This window comes from Macaca fascicularis, chromosome 11, assembly GCF_037993035.2.
Source record: "Macaca fascicularis isolate 582-1 chromosome 11, T2T-MFA8v1.1".
NCBI lineage: Eukaryota > Metazoa > Chordata > Mammalia > Primates > Cercopithecidae > Macaca > Macaca fascicularis.
This window is the reverse complement of record NC_088385.1, coordinates 94,920,710-94,941,937: the sequence shown is the minus strand read 5'-3', so window position 1 is coordinate 94,941,937 and position 21,228 is coordinate 94,920,710. Positions and strand designations below refer to the sequence as shown.

The window sequence follows — 21,228 nt, the reverse complement described above, 5'->3', positions numbered from 1 at the left end:
TCCCAATATTACGAAAAAAAAAGATTTAAAAGGGAATAATGTGGACAACTATATTTCAACAAATTAGATAACTTAGATAAAATAGACAAATTTCTAGAAAGACACAAACTACCAACACTGACTCTAGAAAAAAAAAATTTGAGTACATCTATAGGAATAAAGAGATTGATTTGATATTTCAAAACATTGCCACTATTAAAATCTGGGCTCAGATGGCTCCAATATTGAATTATAAGCAGCATTTAAAGAAGAATTAGTACTAATTTGTCACAAATTCTTCCAAAAAAACAAAAGACCACGGAACATTTTCCGACTCATATCTGTGAGATGCTCTAAGACATTGCATGAAAACTACAGACCAACTTTTCCTATGAATATAGAACTGAAAAAATACTTAACAAAATTTGATTACACTAAATCTGACAGCTTTAAAATGGGATTATATTCCATAACTAAGTGAGATTAACCCGGAAGCAAGGTTGGTTTAACTTCCCAAAATCCATTTCTGTAATAATAATAACATACCATAGTAATATAATAAAGAGCAAAAAACACACGATCATCTTAACAGATGAATAAAAAACAGTTGATAAAAATTTGACACATACGTTATAAAACTATTCCACAAACTAGAAACGGAAGAAAACTTCTTCAACCCGATAAAGAATATATATAAAAAATCCAGGACTGACATCATACTTCATGAAATCTGAAAGCTTTACCCCTAAGATTGGGAACAAGACAAGGGTGTTCATTCTTGTCATTTGTAGTCATGACAGGGAAATTGTTGCAGTATAATCAGCTAAAAAGCTTCTAGATTGGAAAGAAAGATGCAACATTATCTCTATTTGCATTTGGCATGATCTTTTATTTAGAAAATTCTAGAAATCTAAAAATTATTTGAAATAAGTTCAGCAACATTGTAGGATACAATATTAATATACAGTAATGGATTGTGTTACTTTACAGTAGCAATGAACAAACTGAAAGTGAAATGAAAAAAATCCCACTTACAATAGCATCAAAGAGGAAAAAATATTTAGGAATTAATTTAACATAAGATGTGCAAAGTTTATATTCAGAAAACTACAAAAGATTTTTGAAAGAAATTAAAGAACACCTTGAAAAATAGAGATACCCTTGTTCGTAGATTGACTTTGTGGTTGGTATGCCAGTATTTTCCAAATTGATCCACAGGTTCAGTGTAGAACTTATCAAAATCCCAATGGACTTATTTGCAGAAATTGAGAAGGTGATTCTAAAATTTATATGGAAATTTAAGGGACCCAGAATAGTGAAAAAAAAAAAATCAGGAAAATGGAAACCAAATTTGGAGGACTTACACTTCCTGATTTCAAAGTCTACAAGTTACTACAAAACTGAAGTAATCAAGACTATTTGGACTAGCATAAAAATTGATCTATATATCACTGAGACAGGATTGTAAGACCAGAAATAAACTTTTATATGAATCAGTTTATGCTCAATTGATTTTCAACAAGGGCATATAGGCCATTCAATGGGGAAAAATAGTATTTTCAACAAATGGTGCCAAGACAACTAGATAGCCACATGCAAAGTAATTAAGTAGCACAACTGCATCACATCATGAACAAAAATTAACTCAAAATGGATCAAAGAACAATATTCGATTTTGGAACACTGGATCACTCTTAAAAGGAAATCCACACCAATTAATAGTTACTTCTCATTTCTTTCCAATGGAACACTGGATAACTCCAAAAAAGAAACTCACACCCATTAACGGTTACTCCTACTTTTTCCCAATTCCCAAAACCTACACAGTCACTACTTCTTGTTTCTATAAATGTATCTATTTTTGATATTTTATATAAATGGGATCATACAATATACTATTTTTGTGAATGACTTTTTCCACTTAGCATGTTTTCAAAATTCATCCATGCTCTCACATGCAAAAGTACTTTATTACTTTTTATAGCCAAATAGCACTCCATTCTATGGATATGCCACATTTTATTTATCCATTTATCAGAGAATGGAAATTTAGGTTGTTTCCACTTTTTGACTGTTATAAACAATGTTGATATAAACATTTGTGTACAAATGATTACATTTGTATAATATGGACATATATTTTCACATCTCTTGGTAGGTAGCTGAAAATGGAATAGATGAGACATAGGATGACTCCATGTTTAACCTTTTGAGGAACTGCCAAATTGTTTTCTAAAGTAGCTACAGCATTTTACATTCCCAATTGCAATTTAAGAAGATTGCAGTTTCTTCACATCCTTGTCAACACTTGTTATTGTCTTTTTAATTAAAAAAATTAATCATTGTAATCATTGTAGTATGAAGTGATATCTCATTTGGTTTTGTTTGTTTTTGTTTTGAAACGGAGTCTTGCTCTGTTGCTCAGGCTAGAGTGCAGTGGCATGATCTCAGCTAAATGCAGCCTCAACCTCTTGGGCTCAAATGATGTTTCTACCTCAGCCTCCTGAGTAGCTGGGACTCCAGGTGTGTGCCATCACACCTGGCTAATTTTTGTATTTTTTGTAGAGATAGGGTTTCGCCATGTTGCCCAGGCTGGATCTTATTTATTCTTTCTGTGCCACCTTGGGGTTCTGAGTGTTTCTTCATTCTCTGGCTGAGAAGGCTGGAAACTCTTTCCAGCAAAATCTGGGCCTTGTTGGCAGGCGCTTTCATGGCTCACCTCCATGTGCCAGGGGGCTGGCTATTTTTCATTAATTGCTTGTTCTTTTGGTGTCATATCTAAAAAGCTTTGCATGACCTAAGGGTTCTTCTATGAGTTGTATAATTGCAGCTCTTGCATTTTGTTCGTAGATCCACTTTGTCTGAATTTTTATTTCTGATGTGATGAAGTTGTGCAACTTAATTACTTTGCATATGGCAATCTAGTCATCCCAGCAACATTTGTTGAAAATACTATTTTTTCCCCCATTGAATGGTCTGTGTACCCTTGTTGAAAATCAGTTGAGCATAAATTGATTCATATAAATATTTAGTTCTGGTCTTGCAATCCTATTCCAGTGATTCATAGATGTACTTTTATTTTTATGCTAGTCCTGATAGTCTTGATTACTTTAGTTTTGTAATAATGTCCATATAAATTTTAGAATTGGCTTCTCAATTTTTGCCAATAAGTCCATTGGGATTTTGATAAGAGTTGTATCATACCTATAGATTAATTTGGAAAATATTGCCATACCAACCACAAATCAATCCATAAACAAGGATATCTTTCCATTTCAACATTTCTTTAACTTCTTTCAACAATATTTTTTCTTATTTCAACAATCTTTTTCAGAATATAAATTTTTGCACCTTATGTTAAAATTAATTCCTAAATATTTTTTTCTCTTTGATGCTATTGTAAATGGGATTATTTTTCATTTCATTTTCAGTTTAATCATTGCTAGTGTGTGGAAACACAATCCATTATTGTATTATTATTGTACACATTTTAAAATAATATATAGTTAATTAGGAGGGCAATGATTGATTATTAAATCTACTTATCATCACATGTATCTTGAAAGGACTGAAATGTTGCATTTTCTCTGCAGATATCACACTACAGAAAGAAAGTCAGGAAGGAATTCCACTCCAAACCCAGAGTCAGGAACCTCTGAAACCTCAGGAAAATATATCACGACCGATCCACCATCCTTTAGTTTTAAAAACTAATTTTGAGGAAGAAGAGGAAGTAGATGAACAAAATGGTTAGTAGACCTTTTTTCAGGTTTACAATGCACATTCAAAAACCTCACAACATTTTCTACATATGTGTTTAACTATAAAGGTTTATGATGTAATATATAAGGCAGATTTTGCTGAGAAAATAATTATAATTGTATTAAATTTAATCAATTATGTTCTAAGTCTAACATATTTATGATCTTTTGGATTGGAAAGTTTTTGTTGTATGATGTCTGGGAGACAGATATGATGCTTAAGTATATATTGGCACTTCATATACGCCATGGAATACTATGCAGCCATAAAAAAGGATGAGTTCGTGTCCTTTGCAGGGACATTGATGAAACTGGAAACCATCATTCTCAGCAAACTAACACAAGAATGGGAAACCAAACACCACATGTTCTCACTCGTAGGTGGGACTTGAACAATGAGAACACATGGACACGAGGAGGGGAACATCACACACCAGGGCCTGTCTGAGAGTGGGGGGCCAGGGGAGGGATAACATTAGGAGAGATACCTATTGTAGAGGGTTGATGGGTGCAGCAAACCACCATGGCACATGTATACCTATGTAACAAACCTGCACGTTCTGCACATGTATCCCAGAACTTAAAGTACAAAATATATATCTATATAAATGTATATAGATATTTATATATCTATAGGTGTTTATAGAGATACTAATAAGCTCTCTTTTATATATAACTGTTTCTAAAACATTGATGCACATGTGTATCTGTTTATCTACATATGTGTTAATAATATATCAGTTTCACATTTAATCCTTGAAGTTGTAGAGATCTATGTAGTAGTTAACAATCTATAAATCACTGTTTTCTGCATTATTCTAAGTCATCCTCACAAGAGTATGAACAGGCTTAAGACCCATGTCTTTGCATTTTAGTCATCCTTTGCCTCCCATAGCAACCCAGCACAGTGGTGCCAGAAAGTGTGTATATATAAGATAAACATGAAGAAAAACTCTCAATCTGTCTTTGTGTTGGAATATGTCCTTCTATGGACTACGGGCCACCATAGTTTCTGTGCTTAGGAATACACAGAGCTATTTATTACTGTTTCTGTGTGCTGAAGCTCCATGTCTTTCATGCCTACATCAACCTCGAAATAAACATACACCATCTCAACGTGGAGTCTATACATTCAGTGTCCCATTTCAAAGTACATAATACATAGCCCTTTGTTTTCTCTTGACATTGTTTTCAATACTTAAAATGTAGCAATTTGAAATATTTACTAGTATGGAAAATTATTGATTTTAAAAATATAAAAAAGTAATCTATCCATGAGAACAGTATTTGGGATTTTCCTTTCTGGTTTATAAATTTTCAGATTATTTGGCTTTGGGACAATTTAATTTAAAAAATATATATCCTATAGATGCTTCTAGTTTATGGACAAAGACCCCTGAAGAAATTGAAGAAAAAAGAGCAATAAAGGAGATGTGTTATAAATCTGGTAAGAAATCAAATATTTTTGTATTTTCTAATACTTGATGTGATAAATATACTAATCATTACTTTTCTTATGGTTGATTAGGGGAATACTACAGATTTCATACTCCTCCAGATATTTTATCATCAAAAAGCATGGCACCTACAGCAGAAAAAGAGTTAGAAAAGCCTTTGGAAAATGGCAGTGAATTGCAAGAAGGTAAGAAATGAAAAGGCAACTTTCGTAGTGATATATAAGGGATACTTAGTGTGATAGACTAAATTATTTAGTATGATGTACGGAAGAATAAAGTGATAATACATCATAACTGAGAGCTAGAAGAAGGTGTTTGTATTGAATGACCCAAAGCTGCTATTAATGGGATTATGTTATCCTAGAGAGGGGACAGAATGAATAGACTTCATTAACACATAATGACACTACACACTCCATGGGGTAATCCTGTAAATAATTTGCTTTTACCATTTTATTTGTCTTTGAAAAAAATCTCCCTGTGAAAGAGGTCTAGATTTTTCTTTCTGAATAGAAAAGTAAGCCTAGCCCAAGAAGAACGAAAGAGAGATCACAGAATGACGCTAGTGGCGGAACAGAGATTATTTTGTCATTGAATGAGAGTCTTCTGTGGACCAGGCTATTTCAGGGGCCATGCTGGAGGACAAATAGAAGGCTTTGCGTTTTATGGTGCTTACCTTTGGAGAATCTGATTTACTGCGAATGAACATCTGCAATACCTACAAGTGTTTGTAGCGAACTATTCAAACATAAGGCGGTAGGTGGCAGCAAGACATCATCAGATGGAGAAGAGTCCGCAAGATTTGGGGGCCATATAGGGAAGGACAGATTGCAGGCCCGCACTATTTAGAGGAGAAAAAACAAAAGGAAACAAAAACAAAAGAAGAAAACAAGTTAACAATGAACATTAAAAATGGCAGATTATAAAGACAATTATATGTACTTTTGCTTTATATTATTCTTTTAAAGGCTTTTTATTTTTAAATAGTTTCAGTTAATTCCTACATACCCTTCACCTAGATTTCCTTCAAACGTTAGCATTTTACCACATTTGAATTTTCAGTCTCTCTAAATACACACATTATTATTATAATCTTCTGACCTGTTTGAGAGAATGAGTTACAGACATGATAGCTCTTTGCTTTTACATAACTGTAATATAAATACAAAAATCAGAAAATGACCACTGATACAATATCATTTGCAACCTTCTTTTCCCACAAATTTTATCAGTTATGCCATTAATGTCTTTTATAGTAAAATACATTTTTTCCCCTGGTCTAGCTAGGATCCAATCCAGAATCACACATTGCATTAGGTTATTATGTCTCTTCTATTCTGCTTTTAATAGTTTATTTTAGAAGAAAATTATCCAGAAATGCATGAGGAAAGCCGAGAGTATTATTTAATTATCAGTGTAATTAGCATTTTGTAGTCAATAGTGACTCTAATACTTTTTATCTGATTGTTCATGGTGAACACATAAAATCAAAAACAATATTACAGAATTTCTTATATGAGAAACATATCAAACTAAATATGTTATGTATATACAATAGTGTTAGATTGCTTACAATTTTTTAATTGCCATTGAATAAATAATCCAAATAGGAGACTGTACTTGCTTACTTCTTTATTGACACAGAATTTAAAACTCATGTATTTATGAATTTATTGTTTATCAGGTCACTGTGCAAACAATACTTGCATTACCTTTAAAGCTTTTTTTACTTTCATCATGAATTCTATCATAAACTTCTTATTTAGGCATCTACCAATTACTGGGGTCACTTTTTTCTTCTTATTTCTAGGAGATAGTCTTACAGTTCCGACAAAACTTAGCCAATATGAAAGGCAAGGTGAAATAAAAACATCATTGCACGGGAAACCAAAGACTGACATTGCTGCTTTTGAAAATGGAGGTGAGTTAATTTATTACTGATTGACTCTGAATATATCACCACATAATAAGTGAGTCTGAATTTTATCTTTTACAACTAATTTTCTTTTTTTGTCTATGTCATGTTTAACACAAGGAGTTGGAGGTATATCACAAAATCAGTTGCTTTCAGAGACCAAAATCTCTGCTAAATACCTTGTACAAATTTGTGTTCAGTGTGTAAGACATTCCATTTTACATATTTTAATGAGAAACCTGTGTGTGTGTGTGTGTGTGTGTGTGTGTGTGTGTGTGTGTGTCTGTGTGTAGGCTCAACTCCAGACTATAATGAATTCAGGTGTTATGTATGTGCTGTAATATACTATAACAGAGCTATAAATGAAGGAGGCACTTAATACATCATTTGATTGAGTCATTTAAAAAATTAATTAACTAATTAATTAATTAATTAATTTATGAGATGAAAGTCTCACTCTGTTGCCTAGGCTGGAGTGCAGTGGTGTGATCTCAGCTCACTGCAACCTCTGTCTCCCAGGTTTAAGTGATTCTCCTGCCTCAGCCTCCTAAGTAGCTGGCACTACAGGTGCGTGCCACCACCCCCAGCTAATTTTTGTATTTTTAGTAGAGGCGGGGTTTCATCATGTTGGTCAGGCTGGTCTCAAACTCCTGACCTCAGGTGATCCACCTGCCTTGGCCTCTCAAAGTGCTGGGATTACAGACATGAGCCACCAAGTCCAGTGGACTTAAAGTCTACTTTAAAGGAGCTATATTGAAATATGTATCATTTGTCATCACATTCTAACTGTGTATTATAGTTTAAATATTTTGGTACTGCTTTTTAGCATAAACATGTTGGAAAATCTGTCTTTTGGACTGAAAATTCCAAGCGTTTGTTTTGAAAATATATAGAGACTTTGTGGGGAGGTTCAAAGGTGTGGCTGGTAGGAAGAATGTGTGTGAGGAGTAGGAAGGAGGTTGAGAGCAGCTATCAATAAGTACCAGTATCTCTTAGGCATATTGGTGGTACTTTCTGCTGTCCTGGTGTCAGCCATTTTCTTCTGTGTGTGCCCCCACCTTTTTTTTTTATTTTGGTGCTAAAGTAATATGATTATTTCTTCTCCTTTCTTATATCAGCAGCAGTTTTAGTCTAGCTGTTTTAGTCTAACTCATTGTTTGGTTGCCTTGAAGCAATAAGTTTTAGCTACAAATTAGAAACACTGGCAGTTTCTCCCAACAGAGTTCACATTGTCTATATAACCTATATAAGTGGGATCCACTTAACCTGAGCAGTTCTAATTAAACAGTTTGTTGAAATACCATTAAATCAGATTGCCTTTTGGTTAATAAAAGGTTATTTTCAACCATGGATAAACTAATGGTTTCATATTAAAATAAACTTTCCTTCATGTTGTAATATTAATAATTTATTTCCTACTTTGTTGGGAGTTAGAAAATGTGAGAATGTCATTATACTGTCATTAGTCTATCTAATATTAATAATATTGTTAGAGTAATGAACTAGTTGAAAAGCCATATCAAAAGAATATTTTAAAAATTCTATTATCTGGTATACTAAATTCTGGTATAGTCAGGCTTGTTGATTTTCCAGGTATCATAAGGTTCTCTGTGTCACTGGATACAAGAATCTTCTGGGTATATGTGTATGATAGATATCTCTAAACAAATTTCGGCGGCCTGTATTCACAAGACATCTTTGAAATGAAGATGGTCAAAACTGAAATTATAATTAATGAGTTAGTATTCATTTCAAGAAAAATACTTGAGGCATTGTCTTGTCTTAATATTATTTTAATGTGTTATTGCACTTTAATAAAGTTCAAAGATCTGAAATGAATAGCTTGTTAAAATTTTACTTGTGTATGTATCAGTATAACCATATTTATGGTACTCCAGATGGCTCCTTCTCTCCAAGTCAATAGTCTTCTCCCAAGGGTAATCTACTCTGATCGCTATTACTATAGGCTAATTTTGCATTTTTTGATCTTTATATAAGTGGAAATATACAGTTTGAACTCTTTTAATTTGGATTCTTTTACTTAATGCTCTTTGTATTAGACTGATCCATGCCATTGATTGTAGCAGTAAATATGTTTTTTTTTACTTTGCCCTAAATATCTATACATAGATAGATATATACCACATATATTCACACATATCTACATATAAGACACATACTGTTATGTGTACGTATATATATAAAAACACACATGGGCATTTCTCTCTCTATGTATATAGTATATGTACACACACAGTTGATACACACACAAACACACGCACAATTGATTCTTGTTATTCCTGGTAGCTATGTTCTATAAAGTTGACATGAACACTGAATTAGCAAACACTGAACCATTGCTCCTTGGGGAGATATGTACACACACACATATACATACATCTCACACAGATTATAATCTTAAATCGTAGAAATTACTCTTCCTGGTATATTCTGTTTTCCTTATTTTACAAAAGAGAAAACAAAGGTCAGAAGTCTTAAGTGACTGTCTTGAGGTTGCCTCACCAACAAGCCTCAGAACTGGGATTCAAACCCCTTCCACCTCTCCCCAGAGCCAGAGCTTCTTCCACTGTACTGCGCTGCCCCCTCTGGTCTCCAGCCATTCTCTGGTCATCTCTGTACGAACTGAAATGAGAATACTGAGCATTGCCATTGCTAGACCTCAGCTAGGAATGTGTGGGTCCAGCAACTCAAAATTTCCATCACTCTGCATACGTATGCAAACAAACAAACAAACAAACAAACAAACATAAAATCAATGCATGAAAAGACCATGAGTATTGATATTGGTATTTGACGGACAGTATTTCCAGTTTGGGACTATTATTAACTTTCTTGAACATGTCTTCTAAAGGTCATATGCACACCTTTTCTTTGAGATTAGCTCGCTCTGTATCCTTACCCACAGTTAGTATTTTCAGTCCTTTAACTTTAGCCTTTCTGGTGGGTGGCTAGTGGTACATCGTTGTAGTTTCAATTTGTATTTCCCTGATGACTCATAATGTTGAGCACCTTTTCATAAACTTATTGGCCATGTTGACTTTCTCCTTTGTCTGGTGCATTTTTAAGTCTCTAGCCCATTTTAAATGTTTTATTTTTTTTTCTTATTGATTTCTATAGATAAATCTGGATACTTTCTGACAACCTACTGTCCTGTTCACTAATTCTCTTCTTCTCTGCTCTTTAATCCATATTTTAAATTCTAAATTTCTATTTGACCTTCTTATTGATTTTCTACTTAGATTCTCCATCAGTTCTCTATTTTGATAACGTTCCTGTTATTTTTTTGCAACTTCCTCTTTGATTACGTTTGGGTATCTTTCATTTTCCTCAGGTTTTTGCTCAATTGTTCTGTCTCACTGTGCCTTCTAATATTGTATTTGATGCTGAACAATATGGATAAAAATTACATAGTGTATGAATGATGTTATTTCTCCACAGAGAAACTTTTCTTCTGGCAGGCAGCTAGACTATCAGCAGGCCACCTTGATTCTGTGAAGGACTAGTTTTGGGCTTTGTTAGGGATGATGTGGTAGATGATACATTATTTTTCCTTTCTTTGAAGGTATAGTCCTTATTCCTAGGATAAGACCCTTACCCCTAAAACATTGCTTTACTGGGTTATCAACTGAGACATGGGATGTTCACCAAGATATCTCTACTCTGGCAAGGCTTGAATGGCAAATTTTACCTCCAAGCAGCATGTAGATGCTGAAATCTCTGAGTAGTTTTTAGCCTCCCAGATGCTGTTTTTGTTTATTTCCTAGGATTCCACTCTGTACTTGAAAAGTGTGGGAGTCAGATAACAATTTAAAGGGAGTTTTATGCCTATTTCAGAGGAACTTCTTTGTTGTTCTTCCTTTTTCATTCCCCCCTCAATTTCAAGCCAATTAGACAGTCCCAGACTTTTCGGCTCTTTCTTTTTCACCTCCTTGGTGTCACTTTCTGCTTGTTATTTCCTTATATGATGAATTAGATATGCTTTCAGAGAAAAATCTGTAGTGAGTGTGGAGTGTAACTCTTTCAGGGAAAAAACCAGGGTGAATGTGAACATATAATTGACTTTGTGTCCCTCCATTGCTCTCAGGCATTGCAGTCACATGCATTGGGTGGTTTTCCAATCAGTTTGTTTTGGTGTTTTATAATTGTTTTTAGGATGAAAGTTATTCCGATAAAAGCCATTTTGGTCATGGCAGAAACCAAAAATCTTTTTGACATTTTTATCACTGGTTTTGTGTAAGCTCCTTGAGGCCAGGAACTGCATATAATCAATCACTATAGATAAATCTCTGTAGTAGAATGCCTGGCACATTATGTGCACTCAGCAAATACTTGTAGAATAAAGGGTGATATGTTTAAATGCATTGAATAACTGGGTGAAGGTAGACATGTTTATATGATTTACAGTTAACTGGAGGTTAATTTGTTGGAACAATGAGCCACATCTTGCAGGATAACTTCAAGCAATGATAAACATACATTCTTATATTTAGGTACAAAACATTAAATAGTGGCTTTTCTTTAAGTTGGGAAAAACCCAATATGATGGAATTTTTGAGGGGAAAATAGAGTGAGTTTTTATGGCCACAATGCTTTACAATTTAGGAATGTGTTTTCACTACCAAATAGTCACAGTAAAGTCACATTCGATTGTTAGAAGCAGTATAGAAAGAAAGATAGTTAAATGTTATTTAAAGTACTCAGGAAAGGGTCTGATTCCTAGAAAATGACTCCATGAATGGCAAGTATTATTTTACTAGTTCTGCTGATTCCTCCACAGCTTGGTTCACATTTGGGTGTCATTTTAAAATAAAGTTATTTGAAACAAATATTTTATATTAAGAAAAGGTAACTTGTATGGTGAAGAATTTTGGAATTTTGTATGTAAAGTTAAAGCAACTATGGATATTTATCCTGGAAAATAGAAGTCCTTGGGGAAATATGGAAACTGCTTTAATATATCTGAAGATGTTATATGGAAGATAAATTACATTTTCTCTGAGTATCTCTCAAAGTACTTAGATTAAAGATTTAGGACTAAAGATTATCATACATTAAGGAAAATTTTGTTGACTAAATTTTCTTTCAATTATCTATCTTTCAATTAACTGTGTATTCATATACATATATATTAATACTCATGTATTAATCTAAGCATATAAATGTATGGAGATGGATATGGTATCACTGAGAAGTGTCCAAAGAAATGTGGACAAAAGGGGTATTGTAGAAAATGTTCCTGTATTGAAAGCTAGTTTGTATCACTTTCTGCCATTGTTGCCACTGACAGTAAGGTTTTGTCATAGGAGGTGACTGTTATGTTCCACAGAGGGTCATATTTCTTGGAGTCGATGAAAGTGAAGCTTTAACTGAAGAGAAAGAAATCACCATATCAAAATGTTCAAATACTAAAGGTAATGAATTATTATATAATTTTGATACATTTGTAATTTGTCTAGACAAGTTAAAGATAAGCTTGCTTGTTATAAAAACCAATATAAGAGGAATGGTAATACATCGAAATATACACTGAATAGGAGTCAAGAGCTCTAAGGTTCCAGTCCTGGCTCTGTCCCTAATTGTGTGACCGTGACAATTTATCTTTTTTTTAGTTTTCTTATCGGAAAAATAGCCTGTTGGACTGTATAATTTCTAATATTGCTAGTTCTAAAGTTACTGGCTCTCTTAAATGGCAACACCAAGTCCTTTAATTTATAATATCAGTATAAATGAATTTTGTTAGAAAACATTGTTTGTGAACATTGTGAAGAGTTTAATCTCAAAAAGACTTCTGTATTTTATAATTATTGCTAACACTAGTCTGTGAATAATCAAGAGATATGATAAAATACATCCTCTATAATTTTACATTGCCCTTAACTGTACTTAGAATCCACCAGCTGGTATCTCTCTGCTGAGTGCCTCTCAGTCACAGACTAAAAGCACAGCTGTCCTGTAATTAGGGGGCTTCACATACTCTCAATCAAAATGTAAACCCATTTTATCTGCCATCTCTACCATTAAATATTCTCAAGTATAGGAAAGGTTGCCTGTGATCAAATTATTTTTGTGGAAAATTGTAAATCTTTCTCTCATTTTCTCACTCAGAGATGGAAAGGTTTTCCCTAGTCCATCAAAGAAACTCTGAAAGCTATACTAATATGGTAGCCACCAGCTATGTATGACTCTTTAAATTTAAGTTAAAGCTGAATAAAATACAAAATTCAACTTTTCATTGGCACTAGCCATATTCCATGTGCTCAATAGTCACAGGAGGCTAGTGGCTGCCATATTGAGCAGCACAGATTTAGAACATTTTCATAATTGTGGAAAGCCCTACTAAAGAGTCCTGCTCCAAAGCATATAGGAAGTTAAAGTTGTTACATTTAAAATATTTTCATAACCCCAATTTGAATGGGACCATTCAATGTAAAAACGTAAAACCTTTTAAATCTTTTGTATGGAGATATTGAAAATACTGCCACGAGTTTTTATTTACATATTGAAAATGATGGCTATAGATTCAGAGTTTTGTTGTTACTGATGACATTTTGAAATCCATGTGGCAACTAGGGAATGTTAATGATGCTTTTCTCACAATTCATAAATATATACATTATTTTAAAGAGGTGTTCCCATCATGTAATGTTTGAATAATGAAATGCCAACTGAAATGCTTTTTTAAAACTAATATTGACATTTTATTTTCTTAATTTGCTTTAAAAGATAACAAGGACAGTCCTCATCCAAAGCGTTCCCTAACTACCCGACTAGTACCTACAACGCATGTATTAAATGCTACTGAGAATATCAGTATGAAGTGCAGAGAGGACCCCTCTTCAAGTGAGACATTAGCTCTATCACTTTTTGGCCTTAGATATATTTGTCTTACCATGGATTTGTTTTGCTTATTTAAAATAGAATTTTAAAAAAGAAAGAAAAAAGGTTTGAAAATTATTCAGAACTAAGAATTAAAGACACAATATCCTCTACTAACTAACTCTGACAATGAACTGTGATGTAGGTCCTAGTAAATTATATGCTCTCCCACTAGCTTAATTTTGGTATTAAAATTAATAATACACTACCTTTTTGGAAGATTCACTAGCATAACATTTTAAATTGCACCCATAGTGGAATAATACATTGGCAGCTTTTTATTATGTTTTGGATTAGTGTTTATTAGTTTGGCTTCTCCTTGACATTCAGTTCAGTGAGCTATTTCTCTTGATACAGTTAAGACTTGTGAATCTTCCTGATCCGTTCCCTTCTTCTGTCTGTTCCTTATTTTACTTATTGAACCCTTATAATATTCTTGGATCGCAGCCTGGCACTGATGGGAATATTTGTGATTTGCCCTCAAGAAGCCCAGTTTAGTGGCACTTGTTAAAAATATGGATTCCGAATCCTTGCACTGGGAGCTTGGGAGTGGATCGGGGCATGATGTTTGAGGAGGAGACAGTGAATCAGAGCTTTATTGAGGGCTTAAAGCTTAAGCTGAGGGTTAGGGCACAGAAAGATTAATTAACTTACTGTAGAGAGCTAGTGTAATCTACACTGTACACTTGATGTTCAGTTTCTATGTGCAGCGGTCACTTGTGAATTTTCAGGAGCTCTGCACGGTGAAGTAACAGAATGCCCCCTCTGCAAAATTGTTTTAAGATTATCTGGAGATATGTACCATGGAAATTCCTGAAAAATTGAGAACACATATAAAATTTTTGATGGAAAAATATACAAATAAAAAGTGAAAAATGTAATATTCTTAGAACTTACAAATTCTGATTGCTCAATCTTGACCAAACTATCTGTACACTCAACTTAAGAACTTAAAAGAATAAGGTAAAATTCACGGAAAGTATTTTATGTTAATTCAACTTCTTAAGAAGTAGTAGTTTTGGCTAAAAAAGTACAAAAAGATTCATGTTGAAAATAAGAGTTCTAAAACCACTTAACAATAGTGTTATAATGAGATTTATAATTATATTTTGAATGCAATTTTATGTTCCTTTAAAAGAATCCACACATTCCTTTGGAGGAAAGTATTTTTCTTTGAGGAAAGCCACTTATTGAAGGTTATTTCATCAATCTATTTCCAACATAGATTTTTTTGGCACTTAAAAGTAAATCACCTTTTTTTCTAAGAAGTAAAGTATGAGAATGGTGCATTTATTTTTTCCTCTTGCTTGACATATGAATGCACAGATATGTAATTATCACCTACAGTAATTTCAGGGATGAAAGCATCTCTTAAAAAACTCTAAAATTTGTATCTTTTCAAGTGAATGATGTCCAGCCAGTGAAGAAGCCTCATTTCAAAGGTGTGAAAAAAAGAAAATGGATTTATGATGAACCAAAGAACTTTCCCGACTCTGGAATGAGGAGAGGTAAGGTGTCCATATATTTGATATTTCTAAACTGTAATTTTAAAACAAATATTCAATAACAGATATCTTCTACCTGAAAAACAAATTACTGTCATGTGACGTAAATGTTACTTTAAGGGTCAACTCAACTTCAAGTACTTATAGTGCAATATGTTATTTATGGGTGTGAAACCAGCCTGTTTTATTCCTCACTCCCTCCCACCTTTCTTTACAGCAGTACAGACCCCAAGTCCCCAAAATAAAATGAGTTATCATCGCAACAATAAAAATCGAAATGCTGAGAACGCATCCTATATCCACGTTCAAAGAGATGCTGTCAGGACTGTCGCGTTGAATGCACCTCCCCACAGCAGGCCCATGCATGGATCCTACAATAAAGTCCATGTTAACAAGGAACCCAAACCCAACCTCAGTCCAGGTGAGGTCCTTTGTTGATGTGGTTTACTCTTGTCTGTAGTTTGCATTTCCATGGAATTTCCTGATGGCTTGGCTAATCTTCACTGCTACCTACTCCCCTCTTGTTTTCCCTGGCCATCACCACCATAGAAACTAGTGAGAGGATTTCTTCTATGTGCAGTCCTGCACATGATTTAAAGGATATGGAAGAAAGCTCATGTTGTGTGCAGATGACTTCAGATCGCACCTCCCTAGAGTTTTTTCCTTCGAGCACTGCACTTCGTTCCTCCTGGACAGCTTCGTGTCGCTCTGGAGGATTGTTTTTGAATGGTTGACATTTTCTTGTTCCACTAACTGCGTTGTTCAATTATCACTGTCAGGCTAGTGCCTTGACTTTTCTGTAGGCCTTCATGATTATTTTCTGAAAGGGTTAGTTTGGGGGCTAACTGCCATATTTTTGACAACCTCTCATCTCTCTCACCATGGATAGATTGCTTCTAAATCATTTCATCAAATAATAGGCAAATTCATAGTATATGTCAGGAAGTACAAGACTACAGGGGAGAAGAGAACTAAATGTCTTCATCTCTTTTTCTTCCTGTGTCTCAGATGGATTTTGCTCTTTTGAAGTTGGGTTTCTCTTCTCTAAACTTAACAAAATGCTGCTCAATTCTATATGATTTCATGTTTGTATTTCTCCAAGTTCATGGTTTAGGTAGTGGAGTTCTGAATATTTTGAACTTATGGAAACATAAGACTATATCTTTCTTAGTTTCTTTTACAATTTAAGAAATTTTTTCAAAAGTTTATGGGTACACGGTAGGTGCATATATTTCTTTTACAATTTCAATATACATTTGCATTATTTAAATTATTTTTCTCTTTGCTTTAGAATAGAATGATATATGGTTGTCTATTTGTAAATGAGGATATTCTTAGGTGAATCTTGTTTTTAATTTTATTTATTACTATTCTTTTATGTATTGATATTGTTATTATTATTATTGTTTTACTGCAAGTGGATGGCTGTGAAGAATACAATGAGTCCTGGAACAGTTGTTAGTGTCTAGGTTTGTGTGAAGGTGCCAGAGTTCATACTCTATATTGCTTTTGCACCATTAGTGCAAATGTCAACACAAGAGAAATGCAAATTATTGGTTTTATGGATCATGCTTTGAGAACACAGCTGCATAGTAATATTTGAAAACACAAATATAACATTGTTAGATAGTAGTAGAAATGTAGATACATCAGAGAAAAAGAAGTATTTAAGGACCAGGTCAGGATATAAATGCTTTGGCTGTCTGGGACAGTGAGTTCACTATTGTATCATGCCAATTACTGCGACCATGGAAGTCGCTTCATGGAAGGACATGGGACTTGGGCTGTACCTGATAGTTTCACAGTTTTTAAATAAAAGCTCTAATAAACATTAGCAGAATTGATGCAAAACTATGATGAAGTAACGCAGTGAACGTTTTTATTACATTTAGATATCATACTCTCCTGTAGCTTACCCTTACTTGAAGCATTGAACAACCAATTAAGAATCTGTAACCATGTTCACTTATAACTTAAATGGTCTTAATAAACTCACTTGTATCCCTGATGCCTTAGCTTTGAAATGGTAAAATGAATTACTTAGAGAATAGCTGCACCCTTGAGATGTTTATAACTTTGAAACACCCTTGGAATGTGATTTTAAAGGTGTAAAATATTTAATTCTGGATTTTTTTTCCCGCAGACAAATATATGTCAACATCATATAATGATTCAGCCTGGCGAAAACGAATTCCTTTTTCAAAAACATATTCAAAAAGTGGAAAGATATATCCAGGTAACTATTTATAAGTGGTTTTAACATATAATGCAATTCCAAAAATGAATAAGTTTTTAAGTGCAAGGAGTATTTTAGAAAACAGGAAGATAAATAAAAATTTCAAGATATATATGCACACTTAATTACTTGGAGTTTAGTAGATATCTTGTCTACCAGTAATTTAATTTTACTGTTTTACTGTGTTCTTCTTTGTCTATTTTTCTGTGTTACCCAAAAACGTTTTAATACAGTTCTTTCCTGGGCAACAAACAGTAATTGCAGCAATTATGTAATATGTTAAGATGCATTTTTTGCTGTGCTGCAAAGCAAATATATAAAACTGTATTTCAACACAAGACATTAAAGCTTTGCTATATCTACCATAGCCAGATATTGGCTGGTGCAGGCTGACAGGATATCCAAGATGAAATTTCTCAGCCAGTAGATTCTGAGGGACTGTGGTCTCCTCCTTGTGGAATCCTGTGCTCTGGGAGACTGGGGTTCCTTTGGGACCTCCTCAGGGTAGAGGTTTGTTGTATCCCTGAGCTCAGGTTGTTCTTTTGCTGAACAGCTTGGTGTCTTTTCCTAGACTGTCCTGGGCTGGTTCGGTAGATTTGGAAATCTACAGGGGATAAAATGCTTTCGATTACTTCTCAGACAACTGAACATTTCAGAAAAAGTTCCAGTTAGGGAACTCCTACTGACTACAACTGTGACTCAAGGCACAGATGTGTGTTATACATTTATATACTGGGGACGACTGTTTTCCATTTTCCCCTGTTCTTTCCCAAATCATACTGTGCTGCGAGAGAACTCTGGTGCAGTGCTATTGAATTGATTATACTTTCTCTTAACTTTGTGTGAATTTTCGCATGTGATAGCACTGCATTTGGGGGGTGGGGAAAGAGGTGAAGAGTTGATGAAAATCCTGGGTGAAACTTGAAATTGTTGAGCTCTATAGCCGTTTCTCCTATGGTCCTCTTATGAGTGAGGTGATATTTGGAGTATTAAGGGATGTGCTCCTCCCTTAGCCCTGTCATAATGACTTCTCTTTTCTTTCAGTAGCCTTCTCCCCTCCCATCCCAGATAAACATGAATTATAGAAGGATTTGGGAAAGGAAGGGTCACTTCAGCGCATAGTATTGTACCATCTAGCTGTGTACCATGTGTACTAGATGTGCACCATCTAGTGTGCCATGTCTAGCACGAAATGGCTGTATTGCAGTTCCCAGATGCAATCTAGGCAGAAAAACTTTGAAGAGAAATTTTTCAGTGTTAAACCTGGGTTAGGGGGAAGACAAGCCATGTCTAATATGAGAGGACTGGAGACAGCTTCTTGAGATTTTTCGAGTGCTAAGATTGCATGGGAGGGCAGCTCACATTCCTGTGGGCCTCAAGTGGGAGAGAGGACCAGTGGGTCCAAATGAAGTCTTCTGGCTGGGATTAAAAGGATAAGCACCAGAAAGAGGCTCTTGTTGAGCCATATTGGGGTGGGTTGGTATTTAACTGTAATCTCGACAGATTGCTTCTGTCAGAGAGCCAAGGAGAAACTGAGCCAGCATCCACTGACCAAATCCTTGTTAAACTATGGTCTGAGGACTAGCTGCAATGGCATCACCTGGGAGCTTTTTTAAAATGTAGAATCTCCATCTCAGACCTGCTGAATAAGAATCTGCATTTTTAGCAACATTCCCAGGTGATTAAGATACACATTAAATTTCAAGAAACCTTAGACTGGATATCTAGACCACCATTAAAGAAAAATAAGAGCCCAGCACAGGACCCACCCATGTCAGGACTGTTGCAATTATATTATCTTACTAGCTCTCTGACAGCAACAACCATTCTCTCCTGTTCCACTTCCGGACATTAGGATCAGTAGCAGGGAGGTGGGGTACAGAGAAAACCCTGAGAAAAAAATTTAAATCTGAATGTGACTGAAATATAAAAGTGAGATGCCTAATAAATCACTGAATTGGACTAAATTTACATGCAGAGGAAGAATGAGGACTTAAGAAATTAGATTTTATAATGAACTAGATTGTTTTCTTATTTTCTTTTGATTGGGAAATGCATAACCTGAAAATGTGTATCTTTCCCAATTGTTGTCATCACCAGAATAGGAAGAGAAAGATTAGCTTATGTTTCTTCTTGCACATATTCCTGCAAGGTCACAGAGCAACATTTTCAGCATTTCCCAGTGGACAGATGGACTGCTGGAGGAAAGGAGGCAGAAAACACAAGCTGCCATGAGTCTGTTCCTCTAGGGCGCTGGCAGCCAGGGCCACGGAAGTGTAAATGGACAGGAGAAGCCTTTTGGAAAAATGTTATTGGATACTGTGGGGATAATGCAATAATACAGGAGAATGCACGTGTCTGTGGGAATTAGGGGCAGGAGCTGAAGGTAACTGGAGATGTCAGTCTCATTGGTGACCTTCTCTTGAGGCCACATGTCCTTTGTAATAGGGATATTGCTGGTGCGAAGGAAGGTGCTTGTCTCCATATGACGGAGCCTTCGTTCTGTTCATTCTGCGTGCCCCATAGTACAGCCTTATAGACGGTGTCACTTCCATTCTTTTCCACACTTCCATCCAAGTGCAAAACATAGTAAGCATCAAAAAGAAGTGGACTATTTGAATGGCATTTTGAAAATTTATAAGTTAAAACAGTAAGATTAGTTTTTCTTTGCCTTTAGATTTATGGCAAGTAATTAGCAAAAGAAGAACAAAATATCGGTGCACTAAACAAGAAAATAATTGAAATATTTTGCGTATTTTATTAGAGCCAAGAAGAAATGGGAGCAAGTAAACCTGGAGGTTGAAAGAAGAGAAAAATGAGAAAAAAGTGCCAGACATCATCTGATTTACAATCAAAAATGAAAATTCCAAGAATGAGATACTCAAGTACTCCATGCTACATAGTGGATAGCCAAAGATGATAAAAATGCAAATTCTGAAAATAAGATGCAGGAAGTACATTGTGCTCTTTCAAAACTGATAAAAATGCAAATTACCAACAGCTGCCAGTGTATTTATGTAGGTCTGGAATTCATTCCGTACATTACTCCAAACATTTTAATAAAATTTAAAAGTTTGACAATTAAAATCATTCTTTAATTGTAAACCAAGTTAGATTGCACAGATTGAGAAGGAAAATTGTACCTTTGATTTCTGTTTTGCGATATTCTTTATGGCGGAAACCTCACTTCTTATTTCTTTACCTGGATTTTAAGCTGGGCCCTCAGCAATGATAACATATAAAGTATAAATAAATTGAACGAAGTCCCAGCTTTACAGTTTGGTGATGAATATGTTAGAGGGATTCCAATAGAAATACACTTTAATGTGTGGTAGAAAGAGACAACGATTGGTTTATTGTTCAGGGCAGTTGTTGAACAATGTTTTAATTGGCAGTTACAAAATCTGTCTGCTGAGGTTTGCTAGATTGAAACCAAAAAATAAACATTTTCCTACCATGAAAATAAAAATTATATGAT

General features: G+C 34.5%; 1 protein-coding gene across 2 annotated transcripts in view; it reads left to right on the top strand.

The window, feature by feature from the left end:
• C11H12orf50 (chromosome 11 C12orf50 homolog) overlaps positions 1 to 20,837 on the top strand; it is a 42,760-nt gene extending 21,923 nt beyond the window's left edge. The window contains exons 4-13 of one of the 2 annotated variants that reach the window (XM_005571811.5): positions 3,573 to 3,728; positions 5,110 to 5,187; positions 5,269 to 5,382; positions 7,008 to 7,118; positions 12,437 to 12,544; positions 13,857 to 13,973; positions 15,413 to 15,517; positions 15,732 to 15,935; positions 17,658 to 17,750; positions 20,515 to 20,837. In XM_005571811.5, coding sequence (XP_005571868.1) covers positions 3,573 to 3,728; positions 5,110 to 5,187; positions 5,269 to 5,382; positions 7,008 to 7,118; positions 12,437 to 12,544; positions 13,857 to 13,973; positions 15,413 to 15,517; positions 15,732 to 15,935; positions 17,658 to 17,750; positions 20,515 to 20,540 — 1,112 coding nt within the window. In that variant the 3' untranslated portion in view covers positions 20,541 to 20,837. The remainder of the gene's footprint in view (positions 1 to 3,572; positions 3,729 to 5,109; positions 5,188 to 5,268; positions 5,383 to 7,007; positions 7,119 to 12,436; positions 12,545 to 13,856; positions 13,974 to 15,412; positions 15,518 to 15,731; positions 15,936 to 17,657; positions 17,751 to 20,514) is intronic. The other variant, XM_005571815.5, reaches the window with a different exon arrangement.
• The last annotated feature ends 391 nt before the right edge of the window (positions 20,838 to 21,228 follow it).